The sequence below is a fragment of the Cyanistes caeruleus genome, chromosome 22 (assembly GCF_971803275.1).
Source record: "Cyanistes caeruleus chromosome 22, bCyaCae1.hap1.1, whole genome shotgun sequence".
Lineage (NCBI taxonomy): Eukaryota > Metazoa > Chordata > Aves > Passeriformes > Paridae > Cyanistes > Cyanistes caeruleus.
In genome coordinates this window covers 4,810,875-4,828,088 of record NC_141722.1, presented here as the reverse complement: position 1 = coordinate 4,828,088, position 17,214 = coordinate 4,810,875, and the positions used below count along the sequence as shown (strand labels likewise).

General features: G+C 41.0%; 1 protein-coding gene across 2 annotated transcripts in view; it reads left to right on the top strand.

Moving 5' to 3' along the window:
* PLCH2 (phospholipase C eta 2) overlaps positions 1 to 17,214 on the top strand; it is a 79,801-nt gene that overhangs the window by 53,698 nt on the left and 8,889 nt on the right. Inside the window, exons 1-15 of one of the 2 annotated variants that reach the window (XM_086860536.1) lie at positions 1,555 to 1,637; positions 3,238 to 3,441; positions 4,504 to 4,624; positions 5,773 to 5,944; positions 6,140 to 6,247; positions 9,003 to 9,161; positions 9,899 to 9,991; positions 10,456 to 10,556; positions 10,880 to 10,977; positions 11,300 to 11,482; positions 11,835 to 11,942; positions 12,118 to 12,242; positions 12,626 to 12,710; positions 13,209 to 13,355; positions 14,234 to 14,313. In XM_086860536.1, coding sequence (XP_086716662.1) covers positions 3,252 to 3,441; positions 4,504 to 4,624; positions 5,773 to 5,944; positions 6,140 to 6,247; positions 9,003 to 9,161; positions 9,899 to 9,991; positions 10,456 to 10,556; positions 10,880 to 10,977; positions 11,300 to 11,482; positions 11,835 to 11,942; positions 12,118 to 12,242; positions 12,626 to 12,710; positions 13,209 to 13,355; positions 14,234 to 14,313 — 1,770 coding nt within the window. In that variant the 5' untranslated portion in view covers positions 1,555 to 1,637; positions 3,238 to 3,251. Of the gene's footprint in view, positions 1 to 1,554; positions 1,638 to 3,237; positions 3,442 to 4,503; positions 4,625 to 5,772; positions 5,945 to 6,139; positions 6,248 to 9,002; positions 9,162 to 9,898; positions 9,992 to 10,455; positions 10,557 to 10,879; positions 10,978 to 11,299; positions 11,483 to 11,834; positions 11,943 to 12,117; positions 12,243 to 12,625; positions 12,711 to 13,208; positions 13,356 to 14,233; positions 14,314 to 17,214 lie in introns of those variants that run through there. The other variant, XM_086860535.1, reaches the window with a different exon arrangement.

Sequence of the window (17,214 nt, the reverse complement as noted above, 5' to 3'; positions counted from 1 at the left end):
TTCACTGAGGAACCTAATGGGAAATCAGATCTCTTTGAAGGAGTTTTGAAAGGTAAATAGCATGGTGAAGCAGCAGTCATTGAAAGTCAGCTGGAACTGGAGGTGTCTCTGTTTGTGCTTTTGGAAAACATAGTTGAATTTAGTTGCATCATTCCTGCTGGTATTTTTGGAAATCATTTAAATCTTAATATAAGAGGAGTGGTGTGATCCAGAGTAAATGTCTGAGTGGGATGATAAATGAAATTGGTCCTCCCTTCCTGACCTTTGCTGCTGAAGCCTTCTCTCTAAATATATCAATGCTGTACCACCAGGCTGGTAGCTGTTATTTTGGGGACTGTAAGTCCTTTCCCCTAAACAGTAAATCTTCAGGCAGATCTTATTGACTCCAAGAGGGAGTACATTCCTCAGGAATTAGGTTCTGTGCAAAAGTTCTTGGACCTTTAGAAAATCAGTCTTGTCCATTTCTGTGGGCGTGTTGTCATCCTGAAAAGTGGCAGAACAGAAGTTGTTTGGTTTCCTGCAGGAAGAAGTGGGTACAGTGTGTAAGGTGGCTGCTTAGGATGGGTCAAGGTCTGTTCTACTTCCAGACTAAATTTTCAATTTATTGTAAAGCTTATGCTAATGCCAGTGAGGGAGCAGATGACATTCTTTTATTTTTCTGGTCTTTACAGGCAGTTGCAATGATGTTAATAATGAATAAGCAAGTTCATTATCTTGCCTTCCTCATACTTGCAAAAGTAAGAGTAGGTTTTTCAAACTATTGGAAGTTTCCATAGAGAAAAACAATAATAATAAAGAACCAACAAAAAAAGATAACATAACAATAACAAATAATAACAAACAAAAAACAACAAAAAGCAATGCTAATAATAATAAACTTTATACAATTATATAATTATATATAATTATATATAATTATATATAATCACATATAATAATATATTAATAATATAATTAATAATATATTAATATTATATACTTTATATTGTATAGTATATATAATTATATATATTATGTAATTATCTATATATATATATACACACACACACACACAATTGCTTTGCCTCAGAATGGATGATAAAGTAATTACAGACTTTATGGGTTAGAATAAGAGAGAGTCCAGCATGGTGACATTTTGCTTGTGTCTGCTACAAAGCTCCTGATCAGGGGGAAGCAGCAAGTGAGATCCTTTGGAGACAATTGGAAAAAGCTTTGTGACCTTAACCCCTCCAGTAACTTGCTGGAAGTGCAGCAGAACAGAATAGACCTGATCTAGAGCTTAATTAACGCAGGAGATTTCTTGTAACATCCAAACACAGGTGACTGAGGAGCTGACGGGCACACTGCTGGGCTGGTGCTGACAAAGGAGGAAGAGCTGCTTAAAAATCATTAATCTGTGTCTGCATGTACATCATGTATGAACATGTATGTACACACACACAGAGGAGTTATTCCTCTCTTGTCTTTGTGTGGAGTTGAGACATTAGATGTCTCCTGACTCCCAGAAGACAAGTCCAGTGTTGCCCTGGGGACTGAAACGAAACAGCCATGGAAGTTGAAGCTGCCTGTTTATTCCTCAAATTGATACAGCCCAGACAGGAGCATCCTGCCCACACTTGGCTGCATTCCAATAGTAGGTAAATAACAGTACAGTGTTCTTTGTCTTTTCATATTCATTCATGTGCCTGTACTGCCTTGTGTCCTCATCTGTGCTGGCTTTTGTCATGGAGCACCTTGGACTGGCCTGTGACAATGGGCTCATTCACAGTCTTTCAAAGAAACCCTTTACCTTTTTCTGCTGATCAGAGACACCGTGCCAGTGCAGCTCCCTGAGTGGGACCGCTGCAATACTGTGTGACCGCTGCCAGGACCTTCCTTCATTCCTGTTCCTTCCTTGTAGGACTGATAAATCCAATTAGTCTGAAGTCATTACAACCATCATGACATCATGTTTTAACAAGAGCTTAAAGCAAACGATGTGTTGTTGCAGCAGCTGCCCTCCCAGTGCAGTGTGGAAATAATCTTGCAGCAGCTGATTGGTTTGCAGGAAGAGCTGATTACCTGCCATGAGTGGCTGGCTGTGTGTTTGCTGACACACTGTGCTCTATTTTCCACAGTGGCTGTTCTGCCTTGGCTTATCTTTTGTTTTCACCTTGGCTCTAGCACTGATTTGCTCATTGCTCATTGTATGTGCTCAAGGAGACTTCCATATTCAGCTGGGCTGAGTTGAATTCCCTTGCACTGTGTCCCAGTGTATTGTTCAAAATTTTTGGCTGCTATTTGTGTTTATCAGCTCTTTTCCTTTAATAAAACTTTCATCAACACAAAATGTACAGCCTAAAAGGACCATCATAAAGGTAGCATTTTATCTTGTCTCAGTCAAAGTGTGTTAAGACCTTTGCAAGTTTGGCAGGATTTTTACATGGGCACATTCATTTATAGAATGAGTGAAATGTCTGGAGAATTAGAAATTGTGAAGCAAAATCCTATTGACCAAAGGTATTATTCCTGTCGGCAAAGCCGGGGTGTGAATGGGAATCTGAGTCTTTCCTTGGTGGTGAAAGAAGAGCCTTTTGGGGAGATTTGAAGTGGAAGTTACAGTGTTTCATGTCAGTCTGAATTGTGAATGTGTCTGTGATATATGCACAAATGTCAGCTGGAGGTCTGAGAGCAGCAATTTCACACAAAGATAAAATCATAACTTGCTATAACTTTGCTTGTGAACAAGAGTACTGATTGCAATACACAGAGGGTACAGGTCATGATGTCTGCAGGTTTTTCAAGCATCCCACTGCTCCAGAAAATAAATTCTTCTGGTAGCATCACTGAAAGCCCAACAGATAATTGATATTTCAGTGTCAAGTCTGGAGTGAACTTTAGTCTTCTGAAGTGACATTAGTGCAGTACTGCTGAGCTTCCCACTCCTTGGGCAGGTTTGTGGTGTCATATCCAAATTAGAGACTGCAGCTTATACAAGCCAATGTGTACTGTCATTATTCTGGTATTTTTTGGGAAAATACTGAAAGAGGAGAGGAGAGTATCTCCTGTTGAGTAATCAAAAACTGTCTCTACACAGCCCAATTGCACTTGGTCATGATGACAGTTTGGGTGTAGTGGTGTTATTTCTTTATCTTTAATGTGCTGGTGAATATCGGGATGCATTTTAGGCTGGTTTTAGGAAGGTTACAACAACAAAAAGGATAAAATTGCATTATTTATAGTGTTGTTTGTTGACAGGTTTCACCAATTACATGCGGAGTCCATCGGGGGACATATTCAATCCAGAACATTACCAAGTGAACCAGGACATGAGCTACCCTCTGAGTCACTATTTCATTACCTCTTCACACAACACCTACCTCATGGGAGATCAGCTGATGTCCCAGTCCAGGGTGGACATGTATGCATGGGTGCTACAGTCTGGCTGTCGCTGCGTGGAAGGTAAAGAGCAAAATGGAGCTGTCAGTGGGCTCTGTAGTCTTGTTTCTCCTCTCTGAGAAAAAAAATTGTGACTTCTGCAGAAGGCATGGTAATGGAGAAGAGGAAAAAGCATGGGAAAATGGTGTCTTCTGTTCATAAAGAGCAACAAAATAATGTTGTGATAGGATGGACAAATTTTCTTGAGCATGGAAATAAGACAGACATTTGAGGAGTGGTGGTATTGGTAGTGAGGAGAAAAATTGTAAAACTCCTGTTATAGAGAGGATGCTGATGCTGGGCAGAATGCACTGGTGCTTGTCCTACCTAGCCAAGTGTGTGACAACCAGACTGGCAAATATGGCAGAGCTTCTGCCACACCTAAGAGGAAAGTGGATATTTCTGCTCAGGGAAGCATTCTGTGAAATGGTGACAGTCTCTGCAGTGATCAGGAAGCCTTTTTGTGCAATCCCTTCTGATGCTTGTGCTGCCTTTCTGAGACATTGCCTGTTTCATAATCATCTTTTATGTTCTGACCATAAAAGTGTTTTCAGAGTTTTTCAGAAGGCAAATGTGGTTTGCTCAGGTTGGACTGTGGATGTGCCACTGGATGCTCCAGAGGAGTTAAACATTTCATGGAAATATGATAATAGTATAAAGTCAGGCAAAATCCAGGGTGGGCTAGGAATGACCAGGTCTGGGCTTGGCCTGTGGTGTGAGCAGCTTGGCTGAGTCTCTGCTTTCCTTTTCAGGTTCAGCAGGAACACAATGAAAGCCATACTCTGCTCTGTCTTCTCTCCCTTGTCATAAACTCCTCAGCACTTTTTAAAAGAGTTTCTTTGTTGAGGCTTTCTCAAACAGTGGGAACAGCATGTTCCCAGCATGAAGTCAAGGCTAGAAAGTTCCTTCCCAGGAAGGATGTTCAGCACAGTGAGGAGGGACATGCAGGGTAGTAATGAACCTGTGCCCTGCTTTGGGGACACAGCAGGCTGGACTGCTGAAGGGAATTTCAGAGTCTTATGGTCTCCCACAGACTGTGGCCCAGGTGTTCCTGCTCTGATGGGTGTCATTGTTTCTGTCCTACAGTTGATTGCTGGGATGGGCCAGATGGGGAACCAATTGTCCACCATGGATACACCTTGACTTCCAAAATCCTCTTCAAAGATGTGATTGAAACTATCAACAAATATGCCTTTATCAAGAATGAGTATGTATCCAGCCTTCCATCCTTTGAGTCTCAGGGCTATGAATGGGAGTGTTCCATGGCATCCATGTACAGTGAAGATCTGACCTGTTCCAGATTTCCAGACAGAATTTGGAGTTGTTTTCTGGGAGGAAATCCTTCAGATCCTTCAGAAGAAAAGGCAAAGCTGAGTAGGGACGTTCTGCACAAAGGTGTGGAGCTGGCTTTATTGAGCTTGTACAACACCTGAGGCAAAACAGGTTTTGCCAGTGAATGGTTTTAGTGAAGGGCTGACTGTTGGACCACTTTGTCTCTCTGGATGTGCACTCTGGTGCTGCCAAGTCTACACCTGGGTGCTTCAGAGATAGGAAACAAGTCAGGGAATAAAGAATCCAAAGAGACAGTAGCCCGATTGTGGACAAAGCAGTGTTCATCAGAAAGAGGTTATTTCCGTACAGGTAAATTGCTCAGAAAGTATTATTCATGGGAAGTTTCATATATCTTGGCAATTACTGTTCTCCTCCTCCACAAAGTCAAAATGTGTGTGCCAACTTGTGTGATTTTTTTTCAAGAGAAATTACTTTTTTGCTGTAAAAATTTTCCAGTAGCTCTCCTAAAACAGCCCATCTGCCTTTACAAATAGAGCTGAACTAGCACTAAATTTTCAGACCAGGTAAACCTCTTGTGAGCCTGAGATTTTTTGCAGTTTGCCTGAAGTCATACCTGGTGTGGCTGAAAGCCTAATTTTTCCTGATGAGGAGCTAATGAAGTCCAGATGTCAGGATTAAAAGAATTGATTTTTAATTAATGAATCCCTGATAGTTGAGTTCTGCAAAACTCCTTTATAGACTGACTGTTGTGCTGATCTTAAAAAAGCATGATCTCTAAAGAGAAATCCACCTTCAGTGTGATTTTACATGTGGCACTGACCACACTGGAGCAGATATTCCACAAATCTTACCTTCAATGAACGAGGCATTGTTTTTCCTTGGCCTCAGCCTGGATAATCAACAATAAATGAGAACAGTAAAACCAGAACTAGAAACAACAGTTGCTGTCTTTATAAAAGAGGCTTTGTCTGCAGGTTTATCTTTATGGCACTGCTCTATTGTTAGTGGGAAAAGTCTTCACGCTGTCAAAGCCAAATTTGAAGCTGGTGCTTGTCTCTGCAGGTACCCTGTGATACTGTCAATTGAGAACCACTGCAGCATCATGCAGCAGAAGAAGATGGCTCAGTATCTTACAGAAATCCTGGGAGACAAACTGGATCTGTCTTCTGTGCACAATGATGACTCCACAAAGCTCCCTTCACCAGCAAGTCTTAAAGGGAAGATCCTGGTTAAGGTAAACACCTAACTTAAATAATTTCATAAAAGCAGACCTTAGGAAACTGGGTCTGGGAAAAGGTTCAGAACAAATGTCTTCTCAGCCAGTAAGAACCTGGAAAGAACATCCTTTGAATAATTTTGGGGTTTTTTTAGAATATGTCATAGCAAGAGCGGCATGCTCTCCTGACTCTGTAATGAATTTATCTTCTAGGGCAAGAAACTTCCAGCCAACATCAGCGATGATGCAGAGGAAGGAGAAGTTTCTGATGAGGACAGTGCTGATGAGATTGATGATGACTGTAAACTAATGAATGGAGATGTAAGTGAAGTGCCCATTTGAATATAAATGTCTGTCAAGGCTTCCCATCCCAATGAGAGGAAACCTTGTAGTTCTCTGGAGTCTGGGTGTGGTCTGATCTTTGAGATTCATCAGAAGTGGTTCAGGTTCTAACCCTTCATGGGGGCAGATTGACAAAAGTGCGTAGAAAGCAGCACCTGTTCTAGGGGTTGTTTCAAGTTTAGAATTTTAAAGAGCAGTATCTCATAATTCTTCAGTGCATCACAGTCTGCTGGCCCTACAATACAAAAAAACCCCAAAAGAAAATATTCTACTTATGTCACATTGTGGTCATTTTTACAGAGCATCCCTTTGCTTTTCTGAATGCTGGGCTTGGTTGATTTTTACTGCAAGGAAAATCTCTTCTGGCTTCAATCTGAAAATCCCTTATTTCTTTATCCTTTTCAAAAGTTTTGTTTTTTGTTACTTTAATCTTCTGGCAAGTTCCACTGCACCTTGCAGAAACAATACAAAACACAGCAAAAACAATTAAGTGACATAAACCAGATTGCCTTGGAGAGAGTTTGCATTCTCAATCCTCTCTCCCTCAGGCTGTTTCATAATTTTGTATTATGGATCTGATCCTTTTCATCTGCAAGAGAAACTTCTTTGTGAATAAGACTACCAAAGGAAAAAAATAATTTCTTGCCTTTTTGGAAGTTATTACATGTTAGAATATCACAATATTTTACAGCACCATCTTTGTTATTAACAGTTGCCTTTGCTGAGGTTTACTGATGCTTTAAATCTGAGATGTGCTACACCTGGTTTGCTTTCGAAAATGAATTTTTGAAGAGTTCAGAAAATCAGAGCTTGTTTCATGACAAATGTTACTGGGAATTCTTGAGGCCTACTGAGAGAACACAATCTGTCACCCCTTAAAAGACCTGAGCAAAAAAGAAAACCCTTTTTATTTTTAGTTTTATTTCCCCACTTCCCCACATGGGCCATAGTGCACAGAGAGCAGGGAACCAGAACTCTCTTCCATTTTGCCTTGGATCTGCTGAAAAGAGGATTCTAAAGCATCTCCCATCCATTCTACCTATTAGATCCAAATTAGATCTTGCACATATTGTAGCTGCAGGATCAGCCTGAACATGGCATGGGACTCACATGATGCTTTTTTCATCGCTGCTGTAATAGTTTAGATTCTCCAATTTTTCTTTTCCTTGCCAACGCACCAAATAATGTGGTGGGTTTTAGCATTAGCTAAAATCACCAAGGTACTCACTCATTTCTACTGTGAGAAGGGCAAAACAGGCTTAAAACTTAAAAGGAATAAAGAAACTTTATTAATAAGACTACAAGAATAAGAAACCAGAATAAAATCTCCAGAAACTTTTTCTCTCCCCTCCCAACCTTTTTGCTTTCCCAACACCATAGAGACAAAACCTGGGATGGTAAAGACTATACAATAGTCTTTTCATCAGTCTCTGTAGGGAGAGGAGTTTTCTCTTGTCATTCCATGGAGAATTCTCCACAAGAAACAGTTGTCTCGTTACTTTTCATTTCTATGATTGGCAGCCACCCGGGCAAAAACTCTGCCATTTCCTCCTCCCATTTTCACACCACTCAGAGGTGTGTTCATGGGCTATGAACTCAAGGGGTATTATTTTAAGAATGAGTTATTCAAAGACAAAGGTTCTTTTATCTGTCTCTGTGATCATCTCTGAGAACAGAGGATTTTTCCTTCTCTCCCTTGGGGCAAAGGATCTTCACCAGCTCTCACTTCTCTCTCTGTTCAAGCATCTTATGGGATCACAACTGCTCTACCATCTGCTTAGTTCCATCAGTGGATACCTTTGCTCAGATCTACACTTTGAATACTTCATTTCCCCAATACTTTTTCATGAATTAAAGGAGTTTTTCAGAACAGTATTGTCCATCTCCATGGCCCTACCAAGAACATTTCAGCTTATTAAAGCATCTCCTCATTCTCCTTCCATCTGAGGCTTGACTCTCAGTAAGAACTGACATTGATGTTTCATGTTGTCTTTTACGTGTCAATTAGTCCCACTTTCCACTCTCTGGAGAGGGGATTAAGTCTGAAGGTCTTATCTGTGTAGTGAAAGGGTTAAATCTGGCCCAGGCCACGGCAGGTATTCATGGTGTCGGAGTTCAGGTGTCTCTCTCAGCTCGGCTGCCGCTGGAAGGCAGCGGATGGTTTTCGACCTGGAGACTTCTGTGTGCCGTATCGGCGAGATGTCAGCAGCTGTGGCCCGGCCCAGCTTAGGGCCGGGGGCCCCCCGGGGGAGGGATTCAGCCGCCCCGCTGATATGGGACCCGGAGGGATTCCCGGGAGGGATTCCCGGGAGGGGCCACAGCAGAGCCCAGCCCGGCCTGGGGCCAGGGGAAGCCCCGCAGCCTCCTTCCCCTCCCCGCCTGGGAACTGCTGGAGTCTGGCTCAGCCCCTCTCCCCAGGCCGCACAGGCTGCGCGGGAGTGGGCCGGCTGCACCAGAGCTCCTATACTTTTCAAGGCTGGAAACAAAAAGAAAAAAAGTTCCCGGGCTTTGGGTTTTTAAAAGGTGGTATTCACAAAGGCGATCTTAACTTTTCAGTGGTGCAAAATGCTGTCGGTTCTCAGACCTGGCCAGCTATTGGCCCGATCTCAGTAAGAGAAGAAACATCCAGCAGCCTCGCTCAGAGAAATCACTTACGTGGGTGTTTTCCACTTTTTTTCCTAAATGCCAAACTACCACAGCTGCTTTGTTTAATGATTTAATGTTTTGTTTCCAGGCATCTGCTAACAGGAAAAGAGTGGAGAATATAGCAAAGAAAAAGCTCGACTCACTGATAAAAGAATCCAAAATCCGTGACTGTGAAGATCCAAACAATTTTACAGTTTCCACTCTACCATCCTCAGGAAAGGCTGGGCTGAAGTTTGACAGTAAGAAGGTGAATTTATGTTTAATGGTACTTGTGTTTCATTAATTTACTAAATATATCTTATCTTACTGACTTCAGCTTTGTAACTGAATTCATGCAGTTAAATGATGATACCAGGTGAACATCACTGTCAGGTACACAAACTATTTTTCTTGCTCACACAGGAACTGGAGCATGAAATGTACTCTGAAATTACTTCAACAGAAAGAATTTGATTTTCCGTTATAAAAACTGCTTATGAAAGTTGGGCTCTTTTTGTTCTTCAGTTCTCTATGTTCTATGCGTTTTCAGATAATTTAATTTTATATTAACTCTAATTTATATAAATGTACTCAGCCTACAGACTACACTTCATGAAGTTGAGACATTTTCATTTTAGACTTTATAATAAGCCACAAAAAGTTTGGGAAGATTGTTCCACACAAATGAAAAACAGTGGAGATCTGCCAATAATAAGCAGGTGTAATAACCAGGGATTAAAACTAAGCTAGGGATGAGAACTGAAAATCAGCTTCCCAAAACATTCTGTGGGGTGAGTTTTGGATGTACTTTAAACCCAATGCTTTATACGACGTATCAGAGAGTTCTTGTGAGAGCCACTACAAGGCCAAGGCTTGACAAACCCTTTAGCAGAGGTATTACCCAGAATAGTCAGTGCTAAAATCTCCTCCTGTTTGTGCTGATATACAGACTGTCTGAGCACTCTGTCTGAGCCTCCTGTGTTCTTCTCTCTTTGGCTGCTTCAGAGTAAACTTGAGGATGATGCGGAATCCGGGGAAGATTTTAGTGCCAGCAAAAGGCACAGCCGGTCTCTCATGGGCAGCTTTTCCAAACGCAAGGTGAGCCCCTGTCAGGGTGAAGTCTGTACCAGATCTTGGATTCTTGGAAGGTTTTTTATTTTTGCATGCAGTGGAGAGGAATTTCATAACTGCAACATCTGCAGCACCTCGCTCTGAGGCTGTTCACTGAACAGACAGGCTGCGGAGCTGCTTATCATTGTGCATTACGATAGAGATTTGATTTATATGAAGGTCTGAGGGTGTCTAAGATCTAACTGAGAACCACAAAAATTAATTCACACCTTTTTTGGATTTGTGCTTTCTTTATAACAAGGCTCAGACCTTGGGCGGAGTTTTTCCCCATGTGCAAATTTTGCTGTAGAGCTGAGTGTTATGAAAGCTGTCATTTTCCATTTTCTCAAAGTAACACACTCATTGGCATAACAAAGCAGAATTGTAGCCAGCTGCTCAAACTTTGATGACACAGTTATGATATTATGGTTTTATTTCCTTCTGGTATACAGAAAAAAGGAAGCAAATTGAAAAAGGCATCAAGTATGGAAGAGGGTGAAGACGATTCAGATTCTCAAGGGAATTTAGCCAGGAGCTCTGTACATTGCAGCAGGTTTGTTAAAAAGTGATTGGACAACTTTTTTGCTAAAATATGCCTGCATAATTGCACCCACTAAATAAGTTTGTTTGTGGTCTAGATGTCAGCTTGTTGGTGGCTGCAGGTATGTGACAGGAAAGAGGGGAGATGGAATGTCTGCCACCAAATCAACAGACTGATGTCTTGGTGCTGTTCAGACTAATTAGCAAAGCACAGTGGACCTTTTATGTTTTTTGAGCCCTTACTGATTCATGTTTTTTTCTGTGATTTATTTTTAAATATGAAAGATAACATTTACCCCTTAATATGTGGGAAGTTAATTTGTTTTGTCTTTCTAGGGTAAACCGACAGAAGAAGACAATGAAGCTGTCCAGGGCCCTGTCTGACCTGGTGAAATACACGAAGTCTGTTGGCATCCATGATGTTGAAACTGAAAGTAAGTTGAAGGAAAAGTTTGGTGAAAGTAATTGCTACACAAAGAAATGGAAAGGTTTATGTTCTTACATATATTTTCATTAGATGCAGACTTCTTAATGAAGATTCAGATCATCATCATATTCACCTTCATCTTCCCAACCATTGCTCCAATTGCTCCAATAAGCACAGTATCTGCTAATTTGAGGAAAACAGAGTTCCCTCTGAGTGGCATGCACTGAAATGATGCTTGATAGTTAAGGAACTAGTGCTATGTACTTTTGAAAACTTTATCTAGATAATAAATAAATGAGTTAGGAGACTACCTCTCTTCTCCTCTGCAGTCTCTTCCAGCTGGCAGGTTTCATCTTTCAGTGAAACTAAAGCCCACCAGATCCTGCAGCAGAAACCAGCACAGTACCTACGTTTCAACCAGCACCAGCTGTCCCGCATCTACCCCTCCTCCTACCGAGTGGACTCCAGCAACTACAACCCCCAGCCTTTCTGGAATGCTGGCTGCCAACTTGGTGAGCAGAAAGAAAACTTATTTATTTTTTGTTCTATTTTGGGAGGGATGTTTTAATAGGAGAGCTGGAATCACCCCTTAGGACACTCTGAGTTCTCTGCTTGTCCAGCTTTGTTGACCATTGAATCCTCCTTGTTACTGTTCCTGGACTGATTACCTTGAACATGTGTCTTACATGCAAGGAGGTGTCTGGTAAATGGAAATAAATTAACTTCTCAAATGAAAGAGGGCTTCAGAGTTTAGCTCTTCTGGAGAGCTTCTCTCCCTAAAGCTGTAATATAAGAGAATAATTTTCCATATTGTTTCTTGCATCTAAGAAGTCAAATTTGAATCTGATTTCTTTTTTTAAATAGTTGCACTAAACTACCAGTCAGAGGGGAGGATGCTACAGCTGAACCGGGCCAAGTTTAGTGCCAATGGGAACTGTGGCTATGTCCTCAAACCAAACTGCATGTGTCAAGGTAAGGAAAACCAGCAAAACCAGTGGATCACTGATTGCATGACAGGATTGAGTGTGAGGCCTTGTTAAAGTTTGTTTAAAGATGTATTTCTGATGCTAGAAGCAAACAAGCCAGAAGGTATCTGTTATTAAAGTCATGTTGCACTTTCATACTATGGGACTCTTCATTCTTACAGGTGTCTTTAATCCAAATTCTGAAGACCCACTGCCTGGTCAATTGAAGAAACAGCTAGTTCTAAGAATTATCAGTGGTCAACAACTTCCCAAACCACGTGATTCCATGCTGGGAGATAGAGGAGAGGTATGGGACAGCTGGTGATTGTTATTTTGTGATGCAGGTTTATTTCCATACTGGCTGAGCTAAGGATGAGGATTTCACATCCTACAGTTATTGTCAGGAGACCAATAAATTAGGTCATGAACAATCCTACATCTTCAGGTGGTTTTCTTCACTTTTAAGCATCACAGCAGTGGTTTGATGGTTTTCCTCTAATTGCCAACACGGTACTTCCAGGAGAAGCAAAAAAAAGGGAGATCTTATCAATTTAATAATCCACTCCATAGGGCTCAGGACCAATAATTACCCAGACATTTGTGTACAGTGCCCATACTATAAAAGCAATTTGCTTGGGTTTCATCTCTGTTACTCTTTCTTTTCAATATTTGCTGCTCTTTGTTTTTCAGATCATAGATCCATTTGTTGAAGTAGAAGTTATAGGCTTACCTGTTGATTGCTTCAAAGAACAAACCAGAGTAGTTGATGATAATGGTAAGATTATCTGGGATTTAGGTTTTTTATGACTGAAATGTCCTCTTTCAGGCAAGTCTTTTCCATGAGAATAGGAGTAGATAAGATTTGGTGCCTCTTATGACAAAGCACTGAAAATTGGATTTTAGCATTTTTAATGTTAATTAGACTTGGATTTTGACTTGTTTGACTGAATTGGTATAAATGTGCTGAAGATCTTGTTGTGAAACAAGACATTTGTTTTCTCATTATGTGTGAGAGAAGGGTATTTTGAACTTGCTGTGGTCAAAAGACAGGTTGGCCAAGCCCTGCTGGAAGCAGGGCCAAATTTAGGTAAGACCCAATACTTGTTCCTTGCAAATCCTTGTGCTATTCCTTATGGGAGTACTGGATTTTCCAAGAAAACAATCAATCTGTCAGGAAAACTAGAATGACACTGCAGCTTAGGTATTCCTTGGGTAGGCAGATTTCTTGTTTCTTGTGAATGAGATACCTGAAGGCTGATTTCCCCCTTGTAAGGTTTTAACCCTATGTGGGAGGAGACATTGGTGTTCACAGTCCACATGCCGGAGATTGCCCTGATCCGGTTCCTTGTGTGGGATCACGACCCCATTGGGAGGGATTTCATCGGGCAGAGGACAATAGCCTTCAGCAGTATGATGCCAGGTAAGAGAAAGGTGACATCCCAAATTACTGGGCTGGGATTTTTCCTGTGAAAAATGAAAATTAATGTATCTGCTGCAGAAATTTCTAGCTAGAACAAGAGGAGTTTGGGCCCTGAGTTCTCTGCCTTAGTCAGCTACTGACTGATATGGTGATGAAGATTAAATCAATTAACTCTAGACTTTTGGGACTAGATTTTGAAAAAATGGATAAGATTGTTAAGCAGCATAGGTAAATACTGTAGGCTTGGTGGACTGCTGTACAGAATCCTTATTTCTTTAGTGCTTTTCACCCTCTTTCTTTACACCAGTTTTTGAAAAAACTCTAGTGTTTTGCTTGGATTTATGACTATGAGTAGTAGTTTAACACAGAACAGAAAGTTGCCTATTCTAATGATGGGATCCATATTATTAAATGCAATTTTCTGACAATTTCCTCTTTCTGTTTTAAGTTCAGTCCTCTTTCACATTAAAGCTTCTTGTGTATTTTTCTTTCCTTTCAAAGTAAAGAAAAAGTTTGTGTTTAAGATTAAAAAAAAATCCAGTCTCAGTAAACTGACCTTGGATGAAAGGTTTGCAGTCTTAATGATGGACTGAAAGTCCAGAGGAGATAATGTGGATAAATTGTGGCTTGACAGCAGCAATAATGGACCCTGGATGAAACAGGGCAGGGCTGTTCTATGAAATCATGACAAAAAATGGGGGTGAAGTTTGAAAGTGGTATGGCTGAGGTACCTGAGTGTGACAAGGTGATGCTTGAGCTTGGATCCTCGCTGTGAGAAACCTGCTTGATCTCTTCTGCTGCTCACAAAAGAAAAGTCTGCAGCTGCTCCTCCTGTGACCTGTCCCAACCCTGAGCCAGCTCTGCTCCCTCTGTTTCAGGTTACAGGCACGTGTACCTGGAAGGCATAGAAGAGGCTTCCATCTTTGTGCATGTGGCTATAAATGACATCTGTGGTAAGGTGAGTGTCTCTGCGGTGTGCAACACCCTCACAGGAGCTGCCAGGATCTTGTATCACACCAGGGAAGCTCAGTGGGTGAAGGTCCAGGCTGACATTTTTGTTCACTTAGAGTAAAATTTATCTCTGTGCTTGTCATGGTAGCTTGAGATCTTTCTGAATATTCATGGAGATAAAGGCAAATCGTAGGGAAGTTATAAAAGAGATTCCTGCAGTACCTTTTTGAGGAAGCCATAAGGGAAAGTTATTTCATTGCAGAACACACATTTATATACATAATGTAATTTTGTCCAATCCTGTGAGTGCACCTTGCTAAACCAAAGGTTACACACCTTCACCCTGAACACTTGTTCCCTGCAAAGCTGATGCTATAAAGGCTCTGTCTGATGTTTTGGCATTTTAAATTTAATTAAATCCTTCAAGCTTATTTGCTTTCGATTTTTTTTTTACCATAATAACTCTTAAAATGCAGAGGAAAGGTGATTCTAGTAATAGTTGGACATATTTACACTCCTTTTCTGTTATTAAGGGTTCATTTGCTTCGCATGCAGGAAATTAACTCTCAAGGAGCCACATCTCAATTTCACAAAAGTAAAGCCCTAATTTCAGACTTTTCCTAGACCAGATAAAAATGTGACAGCTCCTGTCCTCTCAGTGCAGTGTTCTGTGCTGTCAATGTCAATGAAATTCAGGTACAAAGCACCTTGCAAGGCCTTGAGGATCTTGGTCCCGCAGCAGCAAGGTGCAATGTCAGCATCGCGACAGCAGGAGGAGGCATCCAACGGGCTGGGAATGCCCAGGTCCTCCTCCAAGGGGCAATTCGAGCAATTCCTGAACAGGAAAACAGCTTTTTTTAACTGCTAGACTTTAATCACCTCTTAGTTACTGAACTCCATCAGCTCCCAAGTTGCTGCCCTTGCCAGCAGTGTTTAATAGAAAGGACCGTGTTCATCCTCTGTGAATATTTGAAGTATTTTCAATTTCAACCTCCCCTGGCAAATTCTCTCTCTGTTTAGCCCAAATTTCCTAGTGTTTCATAATTTTTTGCTCTTACTAACTTCTTCATGAGTGACTGGCTGGTGGTAGTTTGCAGAAGGGCAACCTGTCCATTTAAACTTCGGCAGTATTTTTGGGACATAGATTTTTCTTTTGGTGTTCCTTGGTTGCTTCTCATTGTCACTGCAGTCTCTCTGGGTTTGCTGTTGTGGTTTTGGATTTTTTTTGTTTTTTTGTAATTTATAATTTTTAATAAAAACTACTGAAAATGTGGAACATATATTACACATCCCTTTCTGGTTTGGTTTGTCTGAATCACTTTCTGCTTTGATTTTCAGTTAACAGAGTGCTGTCCAAATTAGATTTTTTTCTTTTCTCCTCTCTTATTTATGGGCAGAAAAATCACCCCAATTATCAGCCTGGTTTTACTCATTCTTTATTAATCCAGAGATTCTAAAGCAAACATTTACATTTTGGGACTCTTTTATAAGTGGAGATTTTCCACCTGCTCAGTAGCTTGGTGTTACTAAAACAGTCTTAGATGGTTTTTTTTTCATCTTAACTTGTGTCTGAAATCTCTTTCAGATTGCTCTGTTTCCTGGAAAGGCTGTTCTTTGTTTCTGTCTCTTCTGTGGTCTGCTTGTGTACTGCAGAATTTCTTGTGGTTATTCTAGATGTGCCTATCTCTGAGAGCCTCCCTCACTGTTACTCTGCCTTTACTCTGTCTGTTTGTGATTTCAGTGGGCTTCTCTATGTCAAAAAAGTCTCCTTTTAGAAGCAGAGCGTTTTTTGACGCCTTGAAGGTACCCCTCCTGTCTCAGGGAGGTGCAGACACCACCACACACCTGCATGCCTTGAGCTGGTAGCTTCATTAGCATCAATGTTTCCTTGTTAGCATTTTTCGAGCTCTCCAACTCATGGAACATGAATTGTGACATTTGACTGGGTCACTCCTGTGGGGTCATTGACAGCCAGAGAGCTCTCCCTGTGTGAAGCAGATCCAGGATAAAAGTCCTGCCATGCTCCCCCTTCTCTCAGCCTCTCCCTCTCCTTCCTTTTCTCTTGAGGACAATAATTCAAACCCCTTCCTTCATATGAAAAGAGCATTGACAGTGAATCATTTGCTAAATTGTGGGAAAAGCCTGTGTGCTGTTTTTCAAGTCTTCTTTAGAGAGTGAAACAGCCCTGTAAAAGCTGGGCTGGAAGCTGAAAGCACGATGTCCTGGATCTCCCTCAAAATTGCTCTCTTTTAATTTTTCCTTCTTTTAAAAGCTTTTTTTCCCCCCAAGTTAACCAAATCTGCCTTTGGGTTCTTGAATCGCTCCATTGATTCAAGCAATAGTGTCCAGCTTAACAAAGCTACACCAAGCAAACCAGAATAACACCTGGGGCCCTGCACTGCGTGTCACCCATTCCATCAGTGCTTCCCTTTTCTTTTTGGTGGATATTATTTGTCTGTGTTGTTTGTATGTCAGTTTTTTCCTGGGTTTTGCAAATATTTATATTGTCTGATTGTTACAGAAAAAAATCGTGTACTTTCCAGCTTGTCGTCCAGTAATCCAAGCAGACTGTTCAATAGTTTGGCTCTCACAGATCTTCCAATATTTAATATTTACCTTACATGGGAAAAATCAATCCCTTTATCATCTTTATCTTATCCTAAATTTTTGATAATGTCCTACTCACACTGGAAATTGGCATGTGATAAATAAAGTTCTGACAATTATAATTCACTAAATATTATTTTATAAAGTAATATTATGAACACTTTTATTGGTCCTTGTGCCAGCCAAATAAACCTTGGTCCCTCATGGCAGCTTGGGGAAGACACTTGGGCTAAAAGCAGCTCTTAGCCCAGGCTCAGTGCACAGGGCAGCCAATATCTGTCCATTAAGTCCTGCACAGCAG